A 22,040-nucleotide genomic window follows, 5' to 3' on the forward strand; every position below is an offset into this window, starting at 1 on the left:
ATTATGATCTCGAGTTCATAATCTCTCTCTAGTCTATGTCCCAGAAAGGCAGGATACCTCTCACAGGCCCCTTCACCTTTCAGTTCTACCACCAAGCCTCAACAGACATTTGACTGACAGGACCGGATTTTCATACTGTAAGGCCAATTAAATGCAACTAGTCCAACAATACTTTTGATCACTTCTGAAAATTTGTAAACTTCTAAAATTTAATCCTGAACTGCATTTTTACTGATTTAGGTATGACCTATTTTCTGGATGGTCAGGTTGTTTGAGAGGACACCTTGTGTTTGCTATAATCCCCTGTAAAACTGATGGATTTCAGCAGGGTTGCTTCCCCTTATGAAATATCCAATGATACAGGACAGGGCTTACAATCCTAAGCTGAGCCTGTTACATCAAGCCAGAGGATTGAAATCTTAGCTTCACACTGAGATCTTGAATTGTTTTTTTCTATGAAAAGAGACCAAGCTAAGCATTCAGAAATTTTTTTTGTCTCGCTCTGTCGCCCAGACTGGAGTGCAGTGGCACGATCTCGCCTCACTACAACTGCCGCCTCTCAGATTCAAGCGATTCTACTGCTTCAGCCTCCCAAGTAGCTGGGAATACAGGCATATGCCACCATGCCGGCTAATTTTTTGTATTTTTAGTAGAGATGGAGTTTCACCATGTTAGGATAGTCTCAATTTTCTGACTGCTAGGATAGCTAGGATAGTCTCAATTTTCTGACTGCCAGCCTCAGCCTCTCAAAGTGCTGGGATTGCAGGTGTGAGCCACTGTGCCCGACCTCTTTTTTTTTTTCTTTTTTTTTTAGATGGAGTCTCTCACTGTTGCCCAGGCTAGAGTGCAGTGGTGCAATATCAGCTCACTGCAAACTCTACCTCCCGGGTTCAAGCGATTCTCGTGCCTCAGCCCCCAGAGTAGCAGGGATTACAGGTGCCCGGCACCACACCCAGCTAATTTTTCAGTAGAAACAGGGTTTTGCTATGTCGGCCAGGCTGGTCTTGAACTCTTGACCTGGTGATCCACCTGCCTTGGCCTCCCAAAGTGCTGGGATTACAGGCATGAGCCACTGTGCCCAGCCAGCTTCAGAATCTTTTAACATCCTCTCTTCCCTTGGAAGTTGAACCATAGTTTTATAATGTTGCAACACTTGAAGAATTAGGATGAATCTAAGCCAGGATTAGTGACTCCACAAGATAACCTTGAAAAATGTCAGCACTGATTTCCCTTTTGCAGATGAAAAAAATGAAACATAAAGAAACAGGTATATCAAATAATCAGTGACATAGACAGAACTCAAATCCCAAATTCTCAATTTACAATCCTAATTGTGATCAGTGATGCTTTGGGCACATTTCTGACTGCTGCTGCTCTACCCTCTGTCAGCCTCAAGGTCTCCAAAGCTGGTCTGGTCATGGCAGGAGGAGAATACTTTCAAAATATAAAATTCTGCCAGCCCTGTCAATGTAGTGCTCAGAACCCCACACATCTTTCTTCAGTCATTCCAGGGAAAACAGAGCCTTTCAAAATAGGCATGCAAAATACAAACGGCACAGCATTCCAGACCAATCTAGTCCCTACCATAGACAGTGGAACCGCACTGGCTCCAGAGTTGAGAGAGCGTGATCTAGCAGGCCTTCCCATCTCTATTTCCTATGATTCTGCAGGATGTTCAAGGTCAGATGTTAAAATTCTGCTGAGTAAATGCGCCTGGCAAAAACTTGCTGTGGCAGAAGGAGGAGAGTCCTACCTGCTCCACTCGGCAGAGTTTGTCTACAGTCCCTTGGTAATGCTTCATACAATCCTCAGCAAGATGCAGGTGGGTGGAGTACTAGGAAAAAGCACAACAGTTTGTGACCAAGGGACTCATCACTGATGCATGCAACAGATGAGCACCTACTACATATAATACAATACTGGGCACCAAGGAGTCTCTAGCCTCAGAAAGGAGGTAAAACGTGTGTACAAGTGGGTACACAAACATCACAAAGTAGAAAGTGTTACATGTCAAAAGAGAGGGACAAACCACATTCTAAAAGAGTGAAGAGGAAGGAAAAATCTTTTATGAGGGTAGGTGGCACGATTTTTTTTTTTTTTGAGATGGGGTCTCGCTCTGTTGCCCAGGCTGGAGTACAGTGGTGTAATCTCGGCTTACTGCAACCTTTGCCTCCCAGATTCAAGTGCTTCTCCTGTCTCAGCCTCCCAAACAGCCGGGATTACAGGTGTGCTCCACCACGCTCAGCTAATTTTTGTATTTTTAGTAGAGACGGGGTTTCACCATGTTGACCAGGCTGGTCTTAAACTCCCAACCTCAGGCCTAGGTGATTCACCTGCCTTGGCCTCCCAAAGTGCTGGGATCACAGGCATGAGCCACCGCACCTGGCCAATGAAGGTTTTATTAGTACAATGCATCCACAAATTCTTTGATACTCCTCCTTTTAGGAGGCAGAGCTTCATTCCCTCCTTAACTGTAGGCTGGATTAGTAGCGTGCTCCTAACAAACAATGTAGAGAAAGTGATGATGTATGGATCCAAGATCAGGATATAAAAGGTATTGTGACTTCCTCCTAGCACTCTCTCTCTCAGATGGCTCACTCTGGGGAAAGCCAGTGGCCATTGTTGGAAGGACGCTCAAGCAGCCCTGTGGAGAGGCCCATGTGGTGGGAACTGAGACCTCCTGCCAACAGCAGGGGAATAGGAAGGACAAAGAGAAAAATAAAGAGGAGAAAAGAAAGTAACAGGAAATAGGTGCTTATCCCAGCCTTTCACATCTTTTCTAATAAAAATTGAAGATGCCTAAAAATCTATGAATTTCCATGAATCAATTAGAGTAAGAGGGCTTTGAGAAGTCTTTTTGCAGCTGTTTGTACTCAATAATTCAAACACATTATTTGAGGCTGCCATACCTTGCTGAGCTCTTTCTGGTACTGAGGCATCTTCTTCAGCATCTGGGACAGGTCCCGCATGGTGGTCTGTAAGGGAAAGAAAAGAACATGGTGTCACTCTAATGGCCCTGATCTTAGGAGGCTTTGCAAGGCTGGTGGGCACAGGACAGGACAGCTGCCCACACTAGGCTTCCCAAATGCATGCTCTGTAACCCTCAAAATGAATCTGTGAAACACAGATTGTGTGTGTTTAGATTTCCAGGGCTCTGGCTCAAATATTATTTTGATCCAAATATGACTGTCTTACAGGTTGGGAACTGAACTCTGAAGTCTAGCAGTTACATTTTTTTCTATGCTTATTGGATTAGAAAGCTGTTGAGAGAATAATTCTTGCTGATGAAGAAAAATCCTTCTATCCACTGCTTTTATTCATCCTCAGCCCAAGCGGCCTTAGCATCAAGTTTGCACTTCCTCCTGGCAGAAAGACTGTGGCTGTGTGGACAACAGGAGGAGCACAGGGAGGTCAGAGAGGGTGGGAATCTGTACCCGATGGGCAAGACGGGTCTGTGTGCTTCCTGTGTGAGCCATCTAATCCCATCCATTTACCCAACAAAAATTTATTGAATTACTACTATACACCAGGCACTATTAGGTGCTGGAGATACAAGGACAAAAGAAAAAAACAGAATCTCTGATTCACACAGAGCTTAGCATCCAGAAGAGAAGCAAGACAAAGTACTGCAGAGATCAGGCCCCTTCAAGGGGACTTACCAGGTAGTGTGGGTGCATGTGACATAGGCATCTGCCTAGTCTAGGTAGAGGCCAGGAAGGGTTTCCATGAGGAAATGATGCCTGAGCCAAAGAACCTGGCCAGGCCCAAGGGAAGAGGACCCTGGCATGCCTGGAGCAAGAAGGCATGGCAAAAAGAACAGGGGCAGAGATGAGACCAGAGAGAGGCCTGTAGGGCTGAGGATCTGGGCTTTGGAAGGGGTGTGTGTGTGGTGCCAATGGGAGTTACTCTAAGGGGAACGAGAAGTCCCTAAATATTTTAAGCAAGGGAAAAATACAACCAGAGTTACATTTTGGTTATTCTGCTTCCCTTGACTAAGAAAGATACGCCACCTCTGACAAACAGGCAGGATATGGAGAGGCCCAGGTAAGGTAGGTTATAAATTCTAATTTCACCACAAGGTAAAAAAAGGTCTCACAGTTCGTTCTTCTGGCTTAAAATGAATCATGATCCAAAACAGTAAATATTAATCCTCAGAGTAATAAAAAGCAGCTCTCTGTAAACATCAAAATGTAGTGGCTCTGGATCTGTATTTTTTTTTTTTTAAGACAGAGTCTTGCTCTGTCATCCAGGCTGGAGTGCCATGGTGTGATCTTGGTGCACTGCAACCTCCGCCTCCTGGGTTCAAGTGATTCTCCTGCCTCAGCCTCCCGAGCAGCTGGGATTATAGGTGCCCACCACCACGCCTGGCTAATTTTTTGTATTTTTAATAGAGATGGGGCTTCACCATGTTGGCCAGGCTGGTCTCAAACTCCTGACCTCAGGTGATCCACCCGCCTCGGCCTCCCAACGTACTGGAATTACAGGTGTGCGACACCACACTCGGCCTGGATCTGTATCTTAAATCTAAAAATGGCCAGGCATGGTGGCTCAAACCTGTAATCCTAGCACTTTAGGAGGCTGAGGTGGGCAGATGGCTTGAGGTCAGGAGTTTGAGACCAGCCTGGCCAACATGGTGAAACCCCATCTCTACTAAAAATACAAAAAATTAGCCGGGCGTGGTGGTGAGCGCCTGTAATCCCAGCTATTTGGGAGGCTGAGGCAGGAGAATCACTTGAACCCAGGAAGCGGAGGTTGCAGTGAGCCAAGATCACACCACTGCACTCCAGCCTGGAGGGGAACAAAAAAGTAAAAATGAGGCAAAATGATGTAAACAAATAGAGGGATATGACCATGCTAACGCACTAGTCCTATTTGGAGGAGGCAGCTTCCCTGCTCTTAGAGAGAAAGCAGGGACTAATTTACTGAACATTTGAGCACTGGCATGGGTTTACCTTCTCTCCAGTATTCATTCTTTTGCTAGAAGAAAAATCTTTCAGAGACCGGGTGACTTCCCTGGAAAATAAAAGGAAGCAGCTAAGTTTCAAAGCAGCACCATGGGCCTTACTATGGATGCTATAGGAGTCATGCAATATTTTTCCTTTAGGAGTATGTGGTGAGTTTTCCTGCCAGTAAGGTATGCATTTAAAGTTATTTCTGGCCAGGCATGGTGGCTCACGTCTGTAATCCCAGCACTTTGAGAGACCAAGGTGGGTCGATCACCAAGGCGGGCGGTCGAGAGTTCAAGACCAGCCTTGTCAACATGGTGAAACCTCGTCTCTACTAAAAATACAAAAATTAGCTGGACATGGTGGCGCACTTCTGTAATCACAGCTACTTGGGAGGCTGAGGCATGAGAATTGCTTAAACCTGGGAGGCAGAGATGGCAGTGAGCTGAGATTGCGCCACTGTGCTCCAACCTGGCCAACAGAGTGAGACTCGGTCTCAAAAAAAAAAAAAAGTTATTTTCCAAGAGAGAAGAGAGACACATAGCTTTTCTAATTATTAGAAACCAGTGGTCTCCAGAGTGGGGTGTACCAGATTATTCAAGGAAAAAAGAGAAGAAAATATTAGGATATCTACTTAGGTTTATTTTACCTCATTCTTTTCAAATTTTTGTTGGAATATAAATAGTGAAACATAATTCATGTTTGAAAAATATACAAACATATAAACATGTGGTAAATATACATAGAAGTCCAATAAAGCATATTTTAAATTCATAAATACATTTAATTTACTGAAATGTGAGTTAATATCTTTTTTTTTTTTTTTTTTTTTGAGACAGTTTTGCTCTGTTGGCCAGGCTGGAGTACAATGGCATGATCTTGGCTCACTGCAACCTCCACCTCCTGGGTTCAAGTGATTCTCCTGCCTCAGCCTCCCGAGTAGCTGGGACTATAGGCACACACCACCATGCTCAGCTAATTTTTGTATTTTTAGTAGAGATGGGGTTTTACCATGTTGGCCAGGCTGGTCTCAAATTCCTGACCGCAGGTGATCCACCTACCTTAGCCTCCCAAAGTGCTGGGATTACAGGTATGAGCCACCATGCCAGGCCATGGGTTACTATCTTTTTAGTTGAGTGATCAAAAACGTTTAGAGACCTCTTCTCTAAACAACAGAACTATCCAAGGCTTTATTATTTTCTCATTCCTCCTTGGGAATTTCCTGAGTATACCATCAACTCAATGTAGCAGACTGTGTCTTTCTGAAAAAGCAGAATCATTATCTACAGTTTAAAGGTCTTACAACATTTAAATATTAGAAACATTCTGAAACATTTTCAGAGCTGGGTACAGTTTAGTAGGGAGACATCAGCTATTGCTCAGGACAGGTAAAACAGGGAAGGTTGCATACCAGCTATAAAAAAGAAAGTTCAATTGTATACTGTGGTGTTTGGGTCTTTCAATTGAATGAACTAGCTTTAAATTTTTAATGTTTGTAAAGCATTTTTCTGAGAGAGCTACATATGTTTTCCAAGAATCTGAAAAGCAGCCCAATACAGAACTGATTCTCTACTTCATGAAGTTGGAGTGGCTCAAGCTCAGAGAACAGAAGGGATTTATCATTATGGGTTAGCACGCTGGTGACTCTGCCAAGGAAACGAATTCATACAGTGATGAGCCCCCTCGAGGTGCCCAGAGTGAGTGCATCATCAACAGCAGTTGGGGAGAGGCGCCTTGCTGGAGAAGGGGGCAAGGGGCTCTTACTGGGACACCTCTGCGATGTGCTTGTGGCGCAGTGCTATCCACAGGTCGTCGTCCTCATCCAGGAGCACCTCCTTCACCCGTGCCTCCCCAATGCCGCTCGTCTCATACCTACAATGGAGACGGGACTCAGGTGGAGCGCATTGTCTCCACAACATTCATCGAACCCCTTCAGTTTACAGCAGCAGCAGCTCACCGCCCTCAGCTGCCAGATGTTCACAAGTGCCATCACAGCAAGTCCGGACCACTGGACGTGTCAGCCAGGCCTGCTATGGCAGCACTGACCCAGGCTGCGACTCCTCGGGTAGGAGAGACTCAAAGTCAACCAACTTCAAATTCTGTCTTAAAATCTTCTGGGTCAGCTGATACAAGCTCCACATGAGCCAGTTGGTCCAGGGCATGAAGTCAGGTCATACATGAGTTTAATTATTTATAGGGGAAAGGCAAAGATCATATCTGTCCCTCTGGAAAGGCACTAGGATGTCATCCTCAATATGTGTGGTACCTAAATAGCTTCCAGCAGCTGCCTGCAATGGGCCCTCGGCACTCCATCACATGGGAAATCATGAACAGCTGGAGGAAGCACAAATTATAGACACCAAAAGGGAGAACTGAGACTCATATTTTTAGAATCTTCATTTTGAAACCACTGTCTTTATGATTGATGCTATTAAAACAAATGCCATGAGAACAATGTCTGTTCTTATACAGTCTCGTTCTCATACAGTCTAGTTCCATAAAAAGAAAAACTGGTTTTTAGAAAGTAAATTTCTGATGATTGTTACCAAGAAAAACGTTTTTTATAAATGAAGAAAACAGCTCCTCTGTAAGGAAAGTTCAGTATGAAACTTCTGTTGATGTATTTCATCATTATATTTCATGATCTATAAACAAGAAGTTTCAACTCTGCCTCCAGAGAGGCAGAACCAATAAAAGAGAAAAAAATTTTCAACTCTGAATGAGATTAACACATCAACACAAAAATCAACATATTGACATATCTGTGTAGGTTATGAGCTGAGGTGATATAAGCTAGGAACCAAAGACCTAAAGTGCTTGTCCTCCCCAAAAAGAGGACAAGTCATGAGTTCATGCCTAGAAGTGCCACGTGGATTTGGGGAACTTGCAGAACTTAACAGGCTAATTTGCAAGCCTGTATCAATGAACCACTTTTCCCAGGGTTAAAAACTCTTTTTCGGCTGGGCACAGAGGCTCACGCCTGTGATCCCAGCACTTTGGGAGCCAAAGTGGGCAGATCACGAGGTCAGGAGTTCGAGACCAGCCTGGCCAGCACGGTGAAACCCCATCTCTACCAAAAAATACAAAATATTAGCTGGGCATGGTGGTGCATGCCTCTAATCCCAGCTACTTGAGGCTGAGGCAGGAGAACTGCTTGAACCCAGGAGGCAGAGGTAGCAGTGAGCCAAGATTGCACCACTGCACTCCAGCCTGGGCAACAGAGTGAGACTCTGTCTCAAAAAAAAAACAACCACTCTTTTTCTAGACACATTTTTGGTTCATGTGCAGAGCCACATGCACTCCAGGGTCTGTAACACTATACTTACTTGTATACATCATTTTCGATAGGCAGCAGATCATAACTCATAGCCTGAAAAGTCAATTCGTGGAGCACGGGGGAGCTGGGGTCAAAGCCTCGATCCAGGATCAGGAGCTGGGAACGTGCCTTGTCTGGGCCCTGGGGGAAAACAGAGATGCTTCATAAGCCACCCAGCCAACCCCAGCTTCTCTACCTAGCAAACCCCTCTTATAAAGGAGGCCAGCAGGAAGTGAACTCTGAGGTGCAAACCTACTTAACGCAGCACAGAAGTCTACCACTAGACAAGATCACTAAAAATACCCTGCAAGACTCCAGTATTTCCATTTCATAACAAGAACACTTACAGACAGATATGAAATGCTAGGAGCCGAAGTGAGTCTCTGTAGGAGAGTGCTACCCAAGTTCAACTACAAATGGGGCAACCACCCTCCAGTGTGCCTGGGACTGAGCAGGTTCCCAGGACATGGGACTTTCAGTTTTAAAATCAAAGTGGTGATGGAACAAGCTCTGTATCTTGATTGTAAGACGGTTACATGAATATAACCATGTGATAAAACTGCAAAGGACTGTACACACAGAGCACATGTAAAAACCAGTGAATGCTGAGTGAGCTCTGAAGAGCACGTCAGTGTCGATTTTCTGGTTTGCTATTGTGCTTCTGGGGGTTTCCCAGGCCATTTGGAGCTGCAGCTGGGAAAGCCCTGGCAAACAGAACGAGTTGGTCACCCTGGCCACACTGAATACATGTAGATCACCCTGCACCAGGGGCTTCAGGCATTTCATTGGAGGCCAGTCCCCAGGAAAAGCAGCACTGACATATGCTCTGTGGCAAGAGAACCAAGCTGTCTCTGGGATTGTCACACAAACACTGTGGTCCTTGGTAAGATAACCGCGTGCCCAAGCCAGACTTACCTCCCCCATTGTTGGGTCATCAGCTTTATAGGCGTCGAGCTTGTCCTGGATTAGCTGAGCCAGCAGGGCATTGTCCTTGTATTCCCTGACAAAGGAGGAGTGACAGAGCATGAACCACCCAGCGCCCATGATGGTGCTGGCTGCCCCGGGAAAGGAAGCCAAGAAGTGCAGGGAGGGTTAGGGGAGATGTGAGCATTGTCTGTATTTGTGTTTTTACAATGAGAGTATATTTAGAAAGGAAAAGCAAAATAAACAGCGCCTGGACCATAAATAAGTGATTGTGATTTTCTTATTGCTTTTTTCTAAAATGATCTAAGTGAAATGGATGTTATCTTTCCAAGCAGCTTCAGATAAATCACCGTGCTTCTGTTGGGGGCCCTGACCAGTCAGTCAACCTTTTGCCAGGATCAGGCCCTCAACCTGACTCCCATGATTCTCACTTCCCTCAGTTCACATTCCCCTGGGTCTTGTTTTGTTTTGTTTGTTGGAGAGTGACATTTCAGCTGGCATGGCCGGAACAATGTGAGAACCTTTGAACCTTTCCCAATGGCTGGGTCTGACGGCACTCCCTGTGTAGTGGGGAGACCTCATAAGTGCTGAGGCAGAAGCCAAAAGCCTCAGCCTGTTTCCATATAGATAATAAAGAGGAAAGTAACTAGAAATATAACCATAGTAGTTATTAGTTATTCATAGGTGATCTCAGTTATTCATAGGTGATCTTAATTCTTTTACTAATGCCTCTCAGGTCAGAAGTGTGAACCTGGGGCGACTTTGTGAAATGAGTGACTCTAAGGCAAGATGCTTTAAGCCCTCTGTCTTTCCCCGATAAGGGCTGCTGGAAGGCCCTTTGTTCCTCTTGCAGTGGCCTCCTGTTTAGTCACCCTGTCTGGTTTTTCCTTGCCCTGACTCCTGCTCATACTCCAGCCTTCACTCTCCCAGAGCACTGTGGTCATGCCCCTTTCCAAATCCTCCATAGCTTTCCAGTGATAACCACCAAAGGACATAATACCAAACCTGGCACCCAAGACCTCCAGAATTGGCTTCGTCCCACCCCACTCACTGCCCAACACATACTGTGCTAGACTACCCATCTTCCCCAAATGTGCCCCACATTTTCCCAACTCCAAGTTTTTGCTTATACCAAATGCAAAAGTCAACTGTCCACACAAAATGCCGGCCCCTCTCTCCTCATCAGCCTAACATCATCTGTGGTTTGTAGACAGGCTTCACCCTTGGCTCAAAGCGCCCTCTCCCTACTGGGGATGCCCCGAGCCCTTGGTCTGTCCTGTCTTGCAGGGTGGAACCTGCAGGTGAGCATCTCTCGTGCACACACACATGTTGGAAGGCACAACCACCCAACCTCCCTGATCACGAGCCAGGTCTTCAGCTTCAGGTGCCCCCAGCATTCAGCACAGAGCAAGCAAGTAAGGAATGCGTGGCTTTATAAAATCCGAGGAACATGTCCTTTGGAAAATTATTCTCTTTGTATTTTATCTTACTCTGAAACATCTTTTGTAAAGATAGTAATTGTTTTTAAAGATTAGAAAAAGATTAAAAACTGTAGGCAACCTGAGGTACAGTTACGTGGGGGTTCACATTTTAGTTGTTCAATAGTAGATTTGATTATATATCTTTTATGCTTTTTTTCTGCATGTATTATTATATTTCACTATTACATTTAGAAGATAAAACCACTGGAAGAATAATTTTAAATGAGAGAAGCTCAAATCCTGATCCTTAGGGCCAGAGGAGGAGTCTGAGCCAGCTCCTCACTTGGGGGACACACGGGATGTGACTCCGGTAGACTGGTGCACTAACTTACCCCCGATACCGCACAGCCGGGTACTCTTTCAGGGTGGCACACAGGGTTGCAATCTGCTCTGCTAGGCGCTCCAGTATAGGATTCTTCATCTGAGCCTTGTGGGGACTGTAGAAGCTTTGGAAAGAGTCAGCAGAGTCCAAGGAATAGACCTGGGGAGGAGAAAAAGTGTTAATATATATTGTAAACTATCAGAGTATTCTCCAACTCTGGCAGTGTAGAAGAAAGAGGGTTTCTTTTAGAAATATGTGCTGGGTGCCTACCATGTGCCAATGTGATAAACACTTGGGAACTATTAGTGACCAAACTCCCTGTCTGCAAGGAGTTTGCAATCTAGTAGGAGAAAGCAGACAATAAACATAATGAAAAGCAAATTGTGTGGTACTGAGAAACTGGTAAGTATATGAGAAAATATCAGAGCAGGGGAGAATGCCCAGGAGGGCTGGACAGGGAGGACACCAGGACTTGCTAAGAAGGTGACGTCTGAGCAAGGGCTTGAAGGTGGGATGTTTATCACCAGTAGGGGACTTCCACATGGAAGGAACAGGTAGCGCCAAGGACCTCAGGCGGGCATGTGCCTAGGGTTCCTGGAGAACAGTGACGAGGCCAGGAGGAGAGCAGAAGAAGGGGTTAGTGTGAGACTACGCTGGCCATTGTAAGCTTTGTTTCAATAAATAAGAGACAAGCCAGATACTGTGCTGTGACTGTAGGCAAATAAAGGAGCTATTTATGGATTTAATAGTACCTTATCCTCAGTAGCATGTTGTAAGTATTTGTCTTTTCTCTTTCCTCTTCTTTTTTTTTTTTTTTTGGAGTGTTCTAGAAGTTGAGATTCTCTCTTAAACAACTGAGTCTTCCAGTTATCAGTATTATTTCAAATTCTCATTTATATAAACTACCTTAATCTTAAAAAATGGTATTTAAGGCAGGGCGCAGTGGCTCATGCCTGTAATCCCGGCACTTAGGGAGGCCAAGGCTGGTGAATCACAAGGTCAGGAGTTTGAGACCAGCCTGGTGAAACTGGTCTCTAGTTTTCACATGGTGAAACTCATCTCTACTAAAAACACAAAAAAATTAGCCAGGCGTGGTGGCACGCACCTGTAATCCCAGCTACTGGGCAGGCTGAGGCAGAATAATTGCCTGAACCCAGGAGGCAGAGGTTGCAGTGAGCCGAGATCGCACCACTGCACTCCAGCCTGGGTGACAGAGCGAGACTCCATCTCGGAAAACAGAAAAAGGTATTTAAAAAAGAGTTTATTACTTTCTTAAAATTTCTGAAATATAATATTGTTGAATATGCTAAAGCTGGATTTTGTTCTATCCAGGTAGGGACGGAACACACAGAAGAAAAAAAAAAAATCCTTCCCCTAAGCAGGAGACAGGCTTTAGGCCAAGTGAGAAAGGAGCCTGTTTTAAAATGTTCACACTATAACTTTTCCATCTCTCCTCTCTAAGAATAGGTCACTGGTGTCTTGAAGCTGATCTGTAAAGATCCAATATGCCACAATCATCTTTTAGCTCCATAAAATGCATCAAAGTCCTGTTGTTTTTGTTTCTTTGTTTGCTAAGAGAAGACATTTTAACAGTTCTTAAAATACCAAGACAAATTGTGTCTGTTCTCTCACAATCAGCTTCACCTTTATTCATTTAATAACTTTTGTTTATTTCCAAGGGAGTGCTTTATGGCCCTGGCATTTGGCACTTGAAGTGTTAACGACTAATGACGAAGGCTGCCATCTGCTCTTGCAGCACATGACAAGCTGAGGTTATCTCCACGTAAAAACAGTCTCCTTCGCAGCAGATGGGAAGCTTCTGCTCCCCTCCCTTGCTCTCCTTCCAAGCTCATTTCTGATTGGCTACTCTGTGGTTATTCAAGGAGTCAGCCGACAGGAGTAAGCACTGAGAGCAAGGATGAAATGCACACAAAGAAAAGCACAATGGCTGATGCAAAGTCAAAAACAACTGGAGAGTACCACGAGGGCAGGGGGCAGGCCATATGGAATACTATTTCCATTCAGTAAACATCCAATTATAACCTGTCATTAGGCAATTCAGAGGATAGTACCTTCCCTCCCCAACTCTTTGGTAGATCACGCCCCACCCTCTCAAAATAAGAGAAGATGCAGATTTCCTATGCACCCCTGCTCAGGCTCACCTGGGATTCATACGGGAGAAATGCAATATTGATTTCTGTCAGAGTTTTGATGACTTTGGCTGCTCGAGATTTTACCAGTTCATTAAACAGGGCATCTGGACAAGCTGCAAGCATGATAAAAGACAATTGGCTTTCCTGTCCATTTGCTGGTTCATTTAACAGCTGCACATGTACAGTGGGTTCTTCTTCATTTTATTAGAATTGTTTTTTTTCTTTGAAATGGAATCTCGCTCTGTCGCCCAAGCTGGAGTGCAATGGGGAGATCTCGGCTCACTGTAACCTCCGCCTCCTGGGTTCAAGGAATTCTCCTGCCTCAGCCTCCCCTGCCATCAGGCCCAGCTAATTTTTGTATTATTGTAGAGACAGCGTTTTACCATGTTGGCCAGGCTGGTCTTGAACTCCTGACCTCAGGTGATCCACCTGCCTCAGCCTCCCCAAATGCTGGGATTACAGGCGTGAGACACTGCGCCCGGCCCATTTTATTAGGATTTCTAAAAGACAACTAGAAAATTCACTCCATCCTAAAATATCCAGTACTTCTAGGGCAAGCTTTTCCAACCCACAACCCAGGACAGCTTTGAATGCAGCCCAACACAAATTCATAAACCTTCTTAAAACATTGTAAGATTTTAAGGCTGGGCGCAGTGGCTCATGCCTGTAATCCCAGCACTCTGGGAGGCCGAGATGGGCGGATCATGAGGTCAGGAGATTGAGACCATCCTGGCCAACATGGTGAAATTTTGTCTCTAAAAAAATTAATTTAATTAATTTAATTTAATTTTTAAAAAATTATGAGTTTTTTTTTCAGCTCATCAGCTATCATTAGTGATGATGTGTGGACCAAGACAATTCTTCCAATGTGTCCCAGGGAAGCCAAAATATTGGACGCCTCTGCTCTAGGGTATAAAAGGAATGTAAAACCACCTGCATGGCCTTCAATAGATAATAGAAAAACAAACGGCAATAAAGATTGAGATACTGAAAGCTAATCAAAACTATTTTCTAATACCAAGAAAAGGAAGGAAAAAACAGGGCTGGGTAGAGAGGCTCATGCCTGTAATCCCAACACTTTCGGAGGCTGAGGCGGAAGGATTGCTTGAGGCCAAGAGTTCAAGGAAGGAATAAAAAACAGAAGAGATTAAGAAGGGGCAATGACAAGGCCTTTAGTATAAATAAATACCACACATCTAATATGTTAAGGATTAATGAAATAAGAAAGAAAAGTGAAATCACTAGAAATGTGATGCAGGCATTTCCCCTAGAACTTCGAGCTCAGCAGCACAGAAGGCCCCCTTGATGGGGAAACCATGATTTCTAGGAAATCTCTTGGGCCAAACAAATGGCCTCAGGGTTCCCAGAAATGTGTTACCGGATTCTTATTATTAATGCTATCTGTCTGCTCATTGTCATGCATATTCAAACACTGTAAAATTATTCTTCTGCTATATCCTTTCTACTTTCTCAGTAGTGAGTGCTGTGGGAGTTTATTCCTAGAGAGAAGAACTCTGGGTGAATTCTTAACCGTTTTATACTCTGTAGCTATCCAGGTCAATTCCTCTCTCACTGCTTTTCTGCTAGGATCTGAGCATAAAATCCCCACAATATAAGAAAACTAATTCCAGGGTAATGACGCAGGTTCTTTCTAATACAAAGACTACAGGATTGGAACATCTTTGTAGCTGAAAAATTGATGGAAACATACTACAGTGTACAATGATAACCGTAAGTCTACATAATGAAATGCCAAGCATCAGGAAGGTTGTTCTCAGTCTCAAGAAGAGGTGCTTGTGTGCTATTTTTCAGCAGGAAGGACTGCATGTTCTAGTGGGTTTTTATTTGTGTGCACTTACTTTTGTCTCTTATGTAATCTATCTTCTGAAGAGAAACTAGCAGATCGAGACAAGCATGGTAACAACCCATTCCTTCCCTATTGACTTGCCTTAGTTTTGGCTCAGCCCAGCTGTTCAGAAATGCTAACCTGCCTGACGGGGGCTGGGGACAGCTCTCAGTTGTACTCACAGTCAGTGAAGAAGACGTGTGCAGCCCGGTACTTAGCAGTCGGCGGGTCCTTAAAGTCACTGATGAGAGAGTGGACAGACTGTGGACAGGGGGAACAAAGAGGGACCTGAATCCAATTCTAGAGCCAAATGGGACCTGTATCTAAACTGAGTTAAATTCAATGGCTTCAAGCCACTTGTGCAAAATAGCAGGGGATTTGTGATGCATAATTGTGACACTCATGTTTGGCCACAACCAAGTCCTGAGGACTTGAAATTAGGATTATTTCAGAGTTTAGATGAATAAAGGCCTTCTTAGCTCATTCCAGAATGACAGTATCAGTTCTTTGGAGGCACCGTAATTAGTTGCTAGGAAGACACCCACAAAAAAGGAAACTGGGCAGAAACCCTCCAGGAGATTCATACTGATGACCTTTTGGCAATGTAGCTGCATCTTTAGAAACTCATATGTAAGCCAATTTTCAAAATGAAAAGAAAATGTGAAAATTGGAGGAAATTTATATAGACTAAGACACCTAAGGCTGGTGTGGTAGCTCACGCCTGAAATCCCAACACTTTGGGAGGCCAAGGCGGGTGGATCACTTGAGCTCAGGAGTTTGATACTAGTCTGGGCAACAAAGCAAGACCCCGGTCTCTACCAAAAATTAGCTGGGCATGGTGGCGTGTGCCTGTAGTCTCAGCTATTTGGGAGGCTGAGGTGGGAGGATCACTTAAGCCTCAGAGGTCGGGGCTGTAGTGAACTGTGATCACACCACTGCACTCTAGCCTGGGTGATGGAGTGAGACCTATCTCAAAAATATGTCCCCCGCCCTCAACAACAACAACAAATCCATCTAAGACAAATATCACTCAGAAGCAAGGAGGTGGGTGGACCTTGTTTGGATGGTGACTTGAAATAACCTCTAAAATTATAAGACAGGTAAATCTGAACAGTAAAATGAAAGCATAAAATACCAAAGTCTGGAGATGGACTGCTAATTAGACAGAGTAGATCCTACCTGAAGAGGGAGCACAAGGGGGAAAACTAGAATGATCCAGGGCCATGGAACACAGGCTCTGGTTTTCTGCATAGCTACTGTGTTTAAGAACGCTTAATACATTCTTTACTTCTTGCTGCATAAACACCACCCTCCGCCCCACCCCATTGTGGACTGCATGCTTAAACAGAGCAGTGTGTTAAATGCATGCTTAACCTAGAAATGTCAGTGTGCCACATAAATCCCAAGCCAGTCCATCTAACCTTAGCCAGAGTTCTCTGGTGGAAGGTTTACCTTCTCGGATGGAGTGATGAGATACACAGCCTCCAGGCTGGGGAGCGGCTCTCTGCGCTTGTTGATATCTTCCACAACTAGACAACAAAACAAACCATAGTGTGTAAGAAGACATGATGGGTGACCATAAAACTAGAAGCAATATAGAGAGGCCACCTTCAGACTGTTGCAGATAAATATCTACGGTGGGGTGGAAACAATCATTCACCCATTCCTTAAGGTTACCGCATTCCATGGGAGTGAATTCCATGTCTCAACATGCCCAAGATGTTAGAAAATCTGAAATCTGGGCCGGGCACGATGACTCATGCCTGTAATCCCAGCACTTTGGGAGGCTGAGGCGGGCAGATCACTTGAGGTCAGGAGTTCAAGACCAGCCTGGCCAACATGGTGAAACACCATCTCTACTAAAAAAGTACAAAAATTAGCCAGGAGTGGTGGAATGTCCCTGTAATTCCAGCTACTCAGGAGCGTGAGGTGGGAGAATCACTTGAACCTGGGAGGCAGCGGTTGCAGTGAGCCAAGATTGTACCACTGCACTCCAGCATGGGTGACAAAGGGAGACTCTATCTCAAAAAAAAAAAAAAGGAAAATCTGAAATCTTATCACAATAGGTATTTCTCACTTCCCATTTCAGTTTATGTAAATTCCTTGATCTGTTCTGAGAGAAAATGGAACATGCTATCTAATTCTGTCAAGAATGGGTCCTTTGCCTCTTCCTTCAGCTTTGTCTCATCTGCCCTAGATAATTCCAATTCCTTTAGAATATCCATGTTGGGTTTATTTGTCAACAGTTGGACAGTTTCATTGCTTTCTTCTGCATATCAAATGAAGACATTCCAACCACACCCTCTCTACAATATTGTAAAGTTTTTACACTGTCTTCAATAGTGTAAAAATTAAACATTCTATTTTATTAAAGTAAACCATGGGCTTTGGTTTGCTTGTTTCCTCTACAGTTATAGCAAAGACTTCACCTGGAAAGAACAGCTTTTGGGAGAATCTTACCAGTCACCTGGTAATGCTTAAAATGTATTATCTACTGTCCTCTAGCACGGAGGGAGCAAAGCAATTATACAGGTGCTATTCTTCTTATGCAAATGATTTAAGTAGATAAAAGCATCACTTTAGAGGAATCCCTTGTAACATTTATAAAGACTTTTCACCCCAAATAATGTTCAAATTAATACCAAAATCCCCAAACATCTACTTTACCAATGGTTATAGATTTTGTAATTTCATAGGCCACTAATACTTCCCCTCAAAATGTTTCAGGGCTTCAACAAAGGCTTAAATTTTGCTAAGTAAGAACTTTTTTTTTTTTTTTGAGACAGAGTCTTGCTCTGTCGCCCAGGCTGGAGTGCAATGGCTTGATCTCGGCTCACTGTAACCTCCACCTTCCATATTCAAGCAATTCTCAGCTTCCCGAGTAGCTGGGACTACAGACACATGCCACTGTGCCCAGCTAATCTTTGTATTTTTAGTAGAGACGGGGTTTCACTATGCTGGCCAGGCAGGTCTGGAACTCCTGACCTCAGGTGATCTGCCCGCCTCAGCCTCCTGAAGTGCTGGGATTACAGGCATGAGCCACCACACCCAGCCATAAGGTCATTTTTTAAAAACCACCTTTCAGGGTACGAAAGAGTCTGTGTATAGTGGAAATATCTGAATCCCCATCTCCCACAGGAAGTCAATTAATAATATCTAATAGCACTGAATCAAGATATAATAGAACAAGCATCTATAAAGAAAAGTCAAAAAGATGACCAGAACGAAGGGCAAGGTGGCTGCCTCTGGGGTAATGGACCTCAGGGATGGGGAGATGAGAGGAGGACAGGACATCACTGCTCTTTTATTAGATTCTTGTTAGCTCCATTTGGCATTTTTCCCCTTTACTTTTGTGTTTTTTTGCTTTTGTTTTTGCTTTGATAGACAGAAAAAAAAATAGTTTCAAAAATTCAATGAAGAAAATAACATTGTAAGCTCAAAATAGGGGCAAGCCTAGTCTTAAAACTGACTTGGGTCCAGGCACGGTAGCTCATGCCTGCAATCCCAGGACTTTGGGAGGCCACAGCAAGCAGGTAACTTGAGGCCAGGAGTTTGAAACTAGCTAGGCCAACATGGTGAAACCCATCTCTACTAAAAATACAAACAAAAAAAAAATTAGTTGGGTGTGCTGGTGCCCACCCGTAATCCCAGGTACTCGAAAGGCTGAGGCACAAGAATTGCCTGAATCTGGGAGGTGGAGGTTGCAATGAGCCAAGATTACACCACTATACTCCATCCTGGGTATCCTGTTTGTCTCAAAAACAAACAAAAATCACACTTGGATCACCAAATTACATAAAAATCACATCAAAAATTGTGCATGCAGGCCGGGCACAGTGGTTCACACTTGTAATCCCAGTACTTTGGGAGGCGAAGGTGGGTGGATCACTTGAGGTCAAGAGTTCAAGACCAGCCTGGCCAACATGGTGAAACTCCTTCTCTACTAAAAATACAATAATTAGCTGGGTGTGGTGACAGACATCTGTAATCCCAGCTATTCAGGAGGTTGAGGCAAGAGAATTGAACCCAGGAGGCAGAGGTTGCAGTGAGCCAAGATCGCCCCACTGCACTCCAGCTTGGACGACAGAGCAAGACTCTGTCTCAAAAACAAACAAACAAAAAAACACACTGACTTGGATAAATAACATAAAAGTCTCATCAAAAATTCTATATGCGGGACCCACAGCCACCATGAACAGCAAAGGTCAATATCCAACACAGCCAACCTACCCTGTGCAGCCTCCTGGGAATCCAGTATACCCTCAGACCTTGTATCTTCCTCAGGCTCCACATTATACTGATGCTCCACCTACCTACTCAGAGCTCTATCGTCCGAGCTTTGTGCACCCAGGGACTGCCACGGTCCCCACCAAGTCGGCCACATTTCCTGGAGCCTCTCTGTATCTTCCCATGGCCCAGTTTGTGGCTGTTGGGCCTTTAGGTTCCACAATCCCCATGGCTTATTATTCAGTCAGTCCCATCTATCCATCTGGCTCTACAGTGCTGATGGAAGGAGGGTACAATGCAGGTGCCAGATTTAGAGCTGGGGCTACTGCTGGCAACATTCCCCCTCCATCTCCTGGATGCCCTCCCAATGCTGCTCAGCTTGGCAGTCATGCAGGGAGCCAACGTCCTCGTAACTCAGCGGAAGGGGAACTTCTTCATGGGTGGTTTAGACGGTGGCTACACCATCTGGTGAGGAACCAAGGCCACCTTTGTGCCAGAAAGATATCATATGCCTTCAGCACTTCTTTTTTTTTTTTTTTTTTTTTTGAGACGGAGTTTCCCTATTGTTAACCAGGCTGGAGTGCAATGGCACGATCTCGGCTCACCGCAACCTCCGCCTCCTGGGTTCAGGCAATTCTCCTGCCTCAGCCTCCTGAGTAGCTGGGATTGCAGGCACGCACCACCATGCCCAGCTAATTTTTTGTATTTTTAGTAGAGACGGGGTTTCACCATGTTTACCAGTATGGTCTCGATCGCTTGACCTCATGATCCACCCTCCTCGGCCTCCCAAAGTGCCGGGATTACAGGCGTGAGCCACCGCACCCGGCCCCTTCAGCACTTCTCACAATGTAACTGCTTTAGTCCTATTAACCTGAAGCTGCAGTTTAGATACATGTTGTTGGAGTGTCTTTCTGGTGCCCAAACTTTCAGGCGCTTTTCAAATTTAATAAGGAACCATGTAATGGTAGCAGTACCTCTCTAAAGCATTTTGAGGTAGGGAAGGTATCCATTCATAAAATGAATGTGGGTGAAGCTGCCCTAAGGATCTTCCTTTAATTTCTCTGGAGTAATACTGTACCATACTGGTCTTTGCTTTTAGTAATAAAACATCAAATTAGGTTGGAGGGAACTTTGATCTTCCTAAGAATTAAAGTTGCCAAATTATTCTGATGGGTCTTTAATCTCCTTTAAATCTTTGGTTTATATTACTTGTAATTAAATGGAATGCATTAAAAAAATTATGTATGCAGGCCAGGTGTGGTGGCTCACATCTATAATCCCAGCACTTTGGGAGTCTGAGGCGGGTAGATCACTTGAGGTCAGGAGTTTGAGACAACCCTGGCCAACATGGTGAAATTCTGTTTCTACTAATAATACAAAAATTAGTTGGGTGTGGTGGCAGGCGCCTGTAATCCCAGCTACTTGGGAGGCTGAGGCAGGAGAATCACTTGAACCCAGGAGGCAAAGGTTGCGGTGAGCTGAGATCACGACACTGCACTCCAACCTGGGAGACAGCAAGACTCCGTCTCAAAAAAAAGTGTGTATGACATTTACAGGACTATACTTCTGCTGACAGATACACTGGATCTGTTTTTTAAAAATAAAGGAATCACATCCACGTGTAACCAAAATGAAAACAGACACATACCTTATACCCTTTATAAATGCTAACTCAAAATGGATCACAGACTTAAATGTAAAATGCAAAATTATGAAACTCTAGAGGATTATATAAAAGAAAAGCTAGGTGGCCAATGACTTTTTAGATATGACATCAAAGCCACAATCCATGAAAAAAAGAATTGATAAGCTGGACTTCATTAAAATTAAAAATTATTGCTCTGTGAAAGATGCTGTCAAGAGAATGAAAAGACAAGCCACAGACTGAGGGCAAATATTTCCAAAAGGCATATCTGATAAAGGACTATTATCCAAAATATATAAAGCTCCCTTAAAACTCAACAATAAGAAAACAAATAACCCAATTAAAAAATGGGCCAAAGACCTTACAGACACTGCACCAAAAAACAATATACAGATGGCAAATAAGCATGTGAAAAGATGCTCCACATCCTAGGTCATCAGGAAAATGCAAATTCAAATGACAACACCGTACCACTACACAGCTATTAGAATGGTCAAAATCCAGAACACTGACAACTCCACATTCTGGTAAGGATGCAGAGCAACAGGAACTCTCATTCACTCCTACTGGGAATGCAAAATGGTCAGCCACTTTGAAAAACGGTTTGGCAGTATCTTACAAAACTAAACACACTTACCATAGGATCCAGCAATTGTGCTCCTTGGTATTTACCAAAAGTTACAGCACACATTCCAAAGAGTGAATAAAACATAAACATACAAATAACTGTAAGGCAAATGTCTAAATAGTTAAGAAACAAAACCCTATCAGCACCACAAAAGTGCCCTGGCTGTCAGCACCATTTGCTCTTCCCTGCAAACAGAATCATTATCATCCCTTGAATGGTGAGCTCTTCTGTTTAGGTTTTACTCCCTACATCTGCATTTTAAAACACAGCTGAGCTCTGCGGTTTGACTCTATGGAATGAAAACTCACTCTCAGTGGTCTTTCGTGTCTTGCTGTCTTTCCTCACCGTTGTTTGTCAGGTGCATTCATGTTACTGTGAGCGCTCAGGGCTTGCTCATTTTCATCCCTGTAGAGTATTCTGCTGTGTAACTGCACCACAACCGGTTTAATCATTCTACACTTGATGGGCGTTTGGGTTGTTTTCCACTTGGGGCACCTATAAGCAACACTGCACATATATTCCTGCACATGTATCCTGGGCACACATACCTGA

The 22,040-nt window shown here is 44.2% G+C and overlaps 1 protein-coding gene and 1 pseudogene across 5 annotated transcripts in view; one reads left to right on the top strand and one right to left on the bottom strand.

Moving 5' to 3' along the window:
* STXBP1 (syntaxin binding protein 1) overlaps nucleotides 1–22,040 on the bottom strand; it is an 89,087-nt gene that overhangs the window by 17,748 nt on the left and 49,299 nt on the right. For 3 of the 4 annotated variants that reach the window (XM_021674044.2, XM_021674043.2, XM_064377778.1), the window contains exons 4-13: nucleotides 16,441–16,517; nucleotides 15,171–15,249; nucleotides 13,152–13,255; nucleotides 11,000–11,148; nucleotides 9,178–9,262; nucleotides 8,273–8,403; nucleotides 6,711–6,818; nucleotides 4,953–5,013; nucleotides 2,910–2,975; nucleotides 1,754–1,834 (exon numbers count right to left, since the gene is read on the bottom strand). In XM_021674044.2, coding sequence (XP_021529719.2) covers nucleotides 1,754–1,834; nucleotides 2,910–2,975; nucleotides 4,953–5,013; nucleotides 6,711–6,818; nucleotides 8,273–8,403; nucleotides 9,178–9,262; nucleotides 11,000–11,148; nucleotides 13,152–13,255; nucleotides 15,171–15,249; nucleotides 16,441–16,517 — 941 coding nt within the window. The remainder of the gene's footprint in view (nucleotides 1–1,753; nucleotides 1,835–2,909; nucleotides 2,976–4,952; nucleotides 5,014–6,710; nucleotides 6,819–8,272; nucleotides 8,404–9,177; nucleotides 9,263–10,999; nucleotides 11,149–13,151; nucleotides 13,256–15,170; nucleotides 15,250–16,440; nucleotides 16,518–22,040) is intronic. The other variant, XM_064377779.1, reaches the window with a different exon arrangement.
* LOC105721179 (DAZ-associated protein 2-like) lies at nucleotides 19,163–19,704 on the top strand (annotated as a pseudogene). Its single transcript, XR_001108273.3, has one exon. The product of XR_001108273.3 is annotated as a DAZ-associated protein 2-like (transcript).

Source organism: Aotus nancymaae, unplaced genomic scaffold (genome assembly GCF_030222135.1).
Source record: "Aotus nancymaae isolate 86718 unplaced genomic scaffold, 86718_ANA_hifiasm-v0.15.2.pri h1tg000003l, whole genome shotgun sequence".
In the NCBI taxonomy this organism is placed as follows: Eukaryota; Metazoa; Chordata; class Mammalia; order Primates; family Aotidae; genus Aotus; species Aotus nancymaae.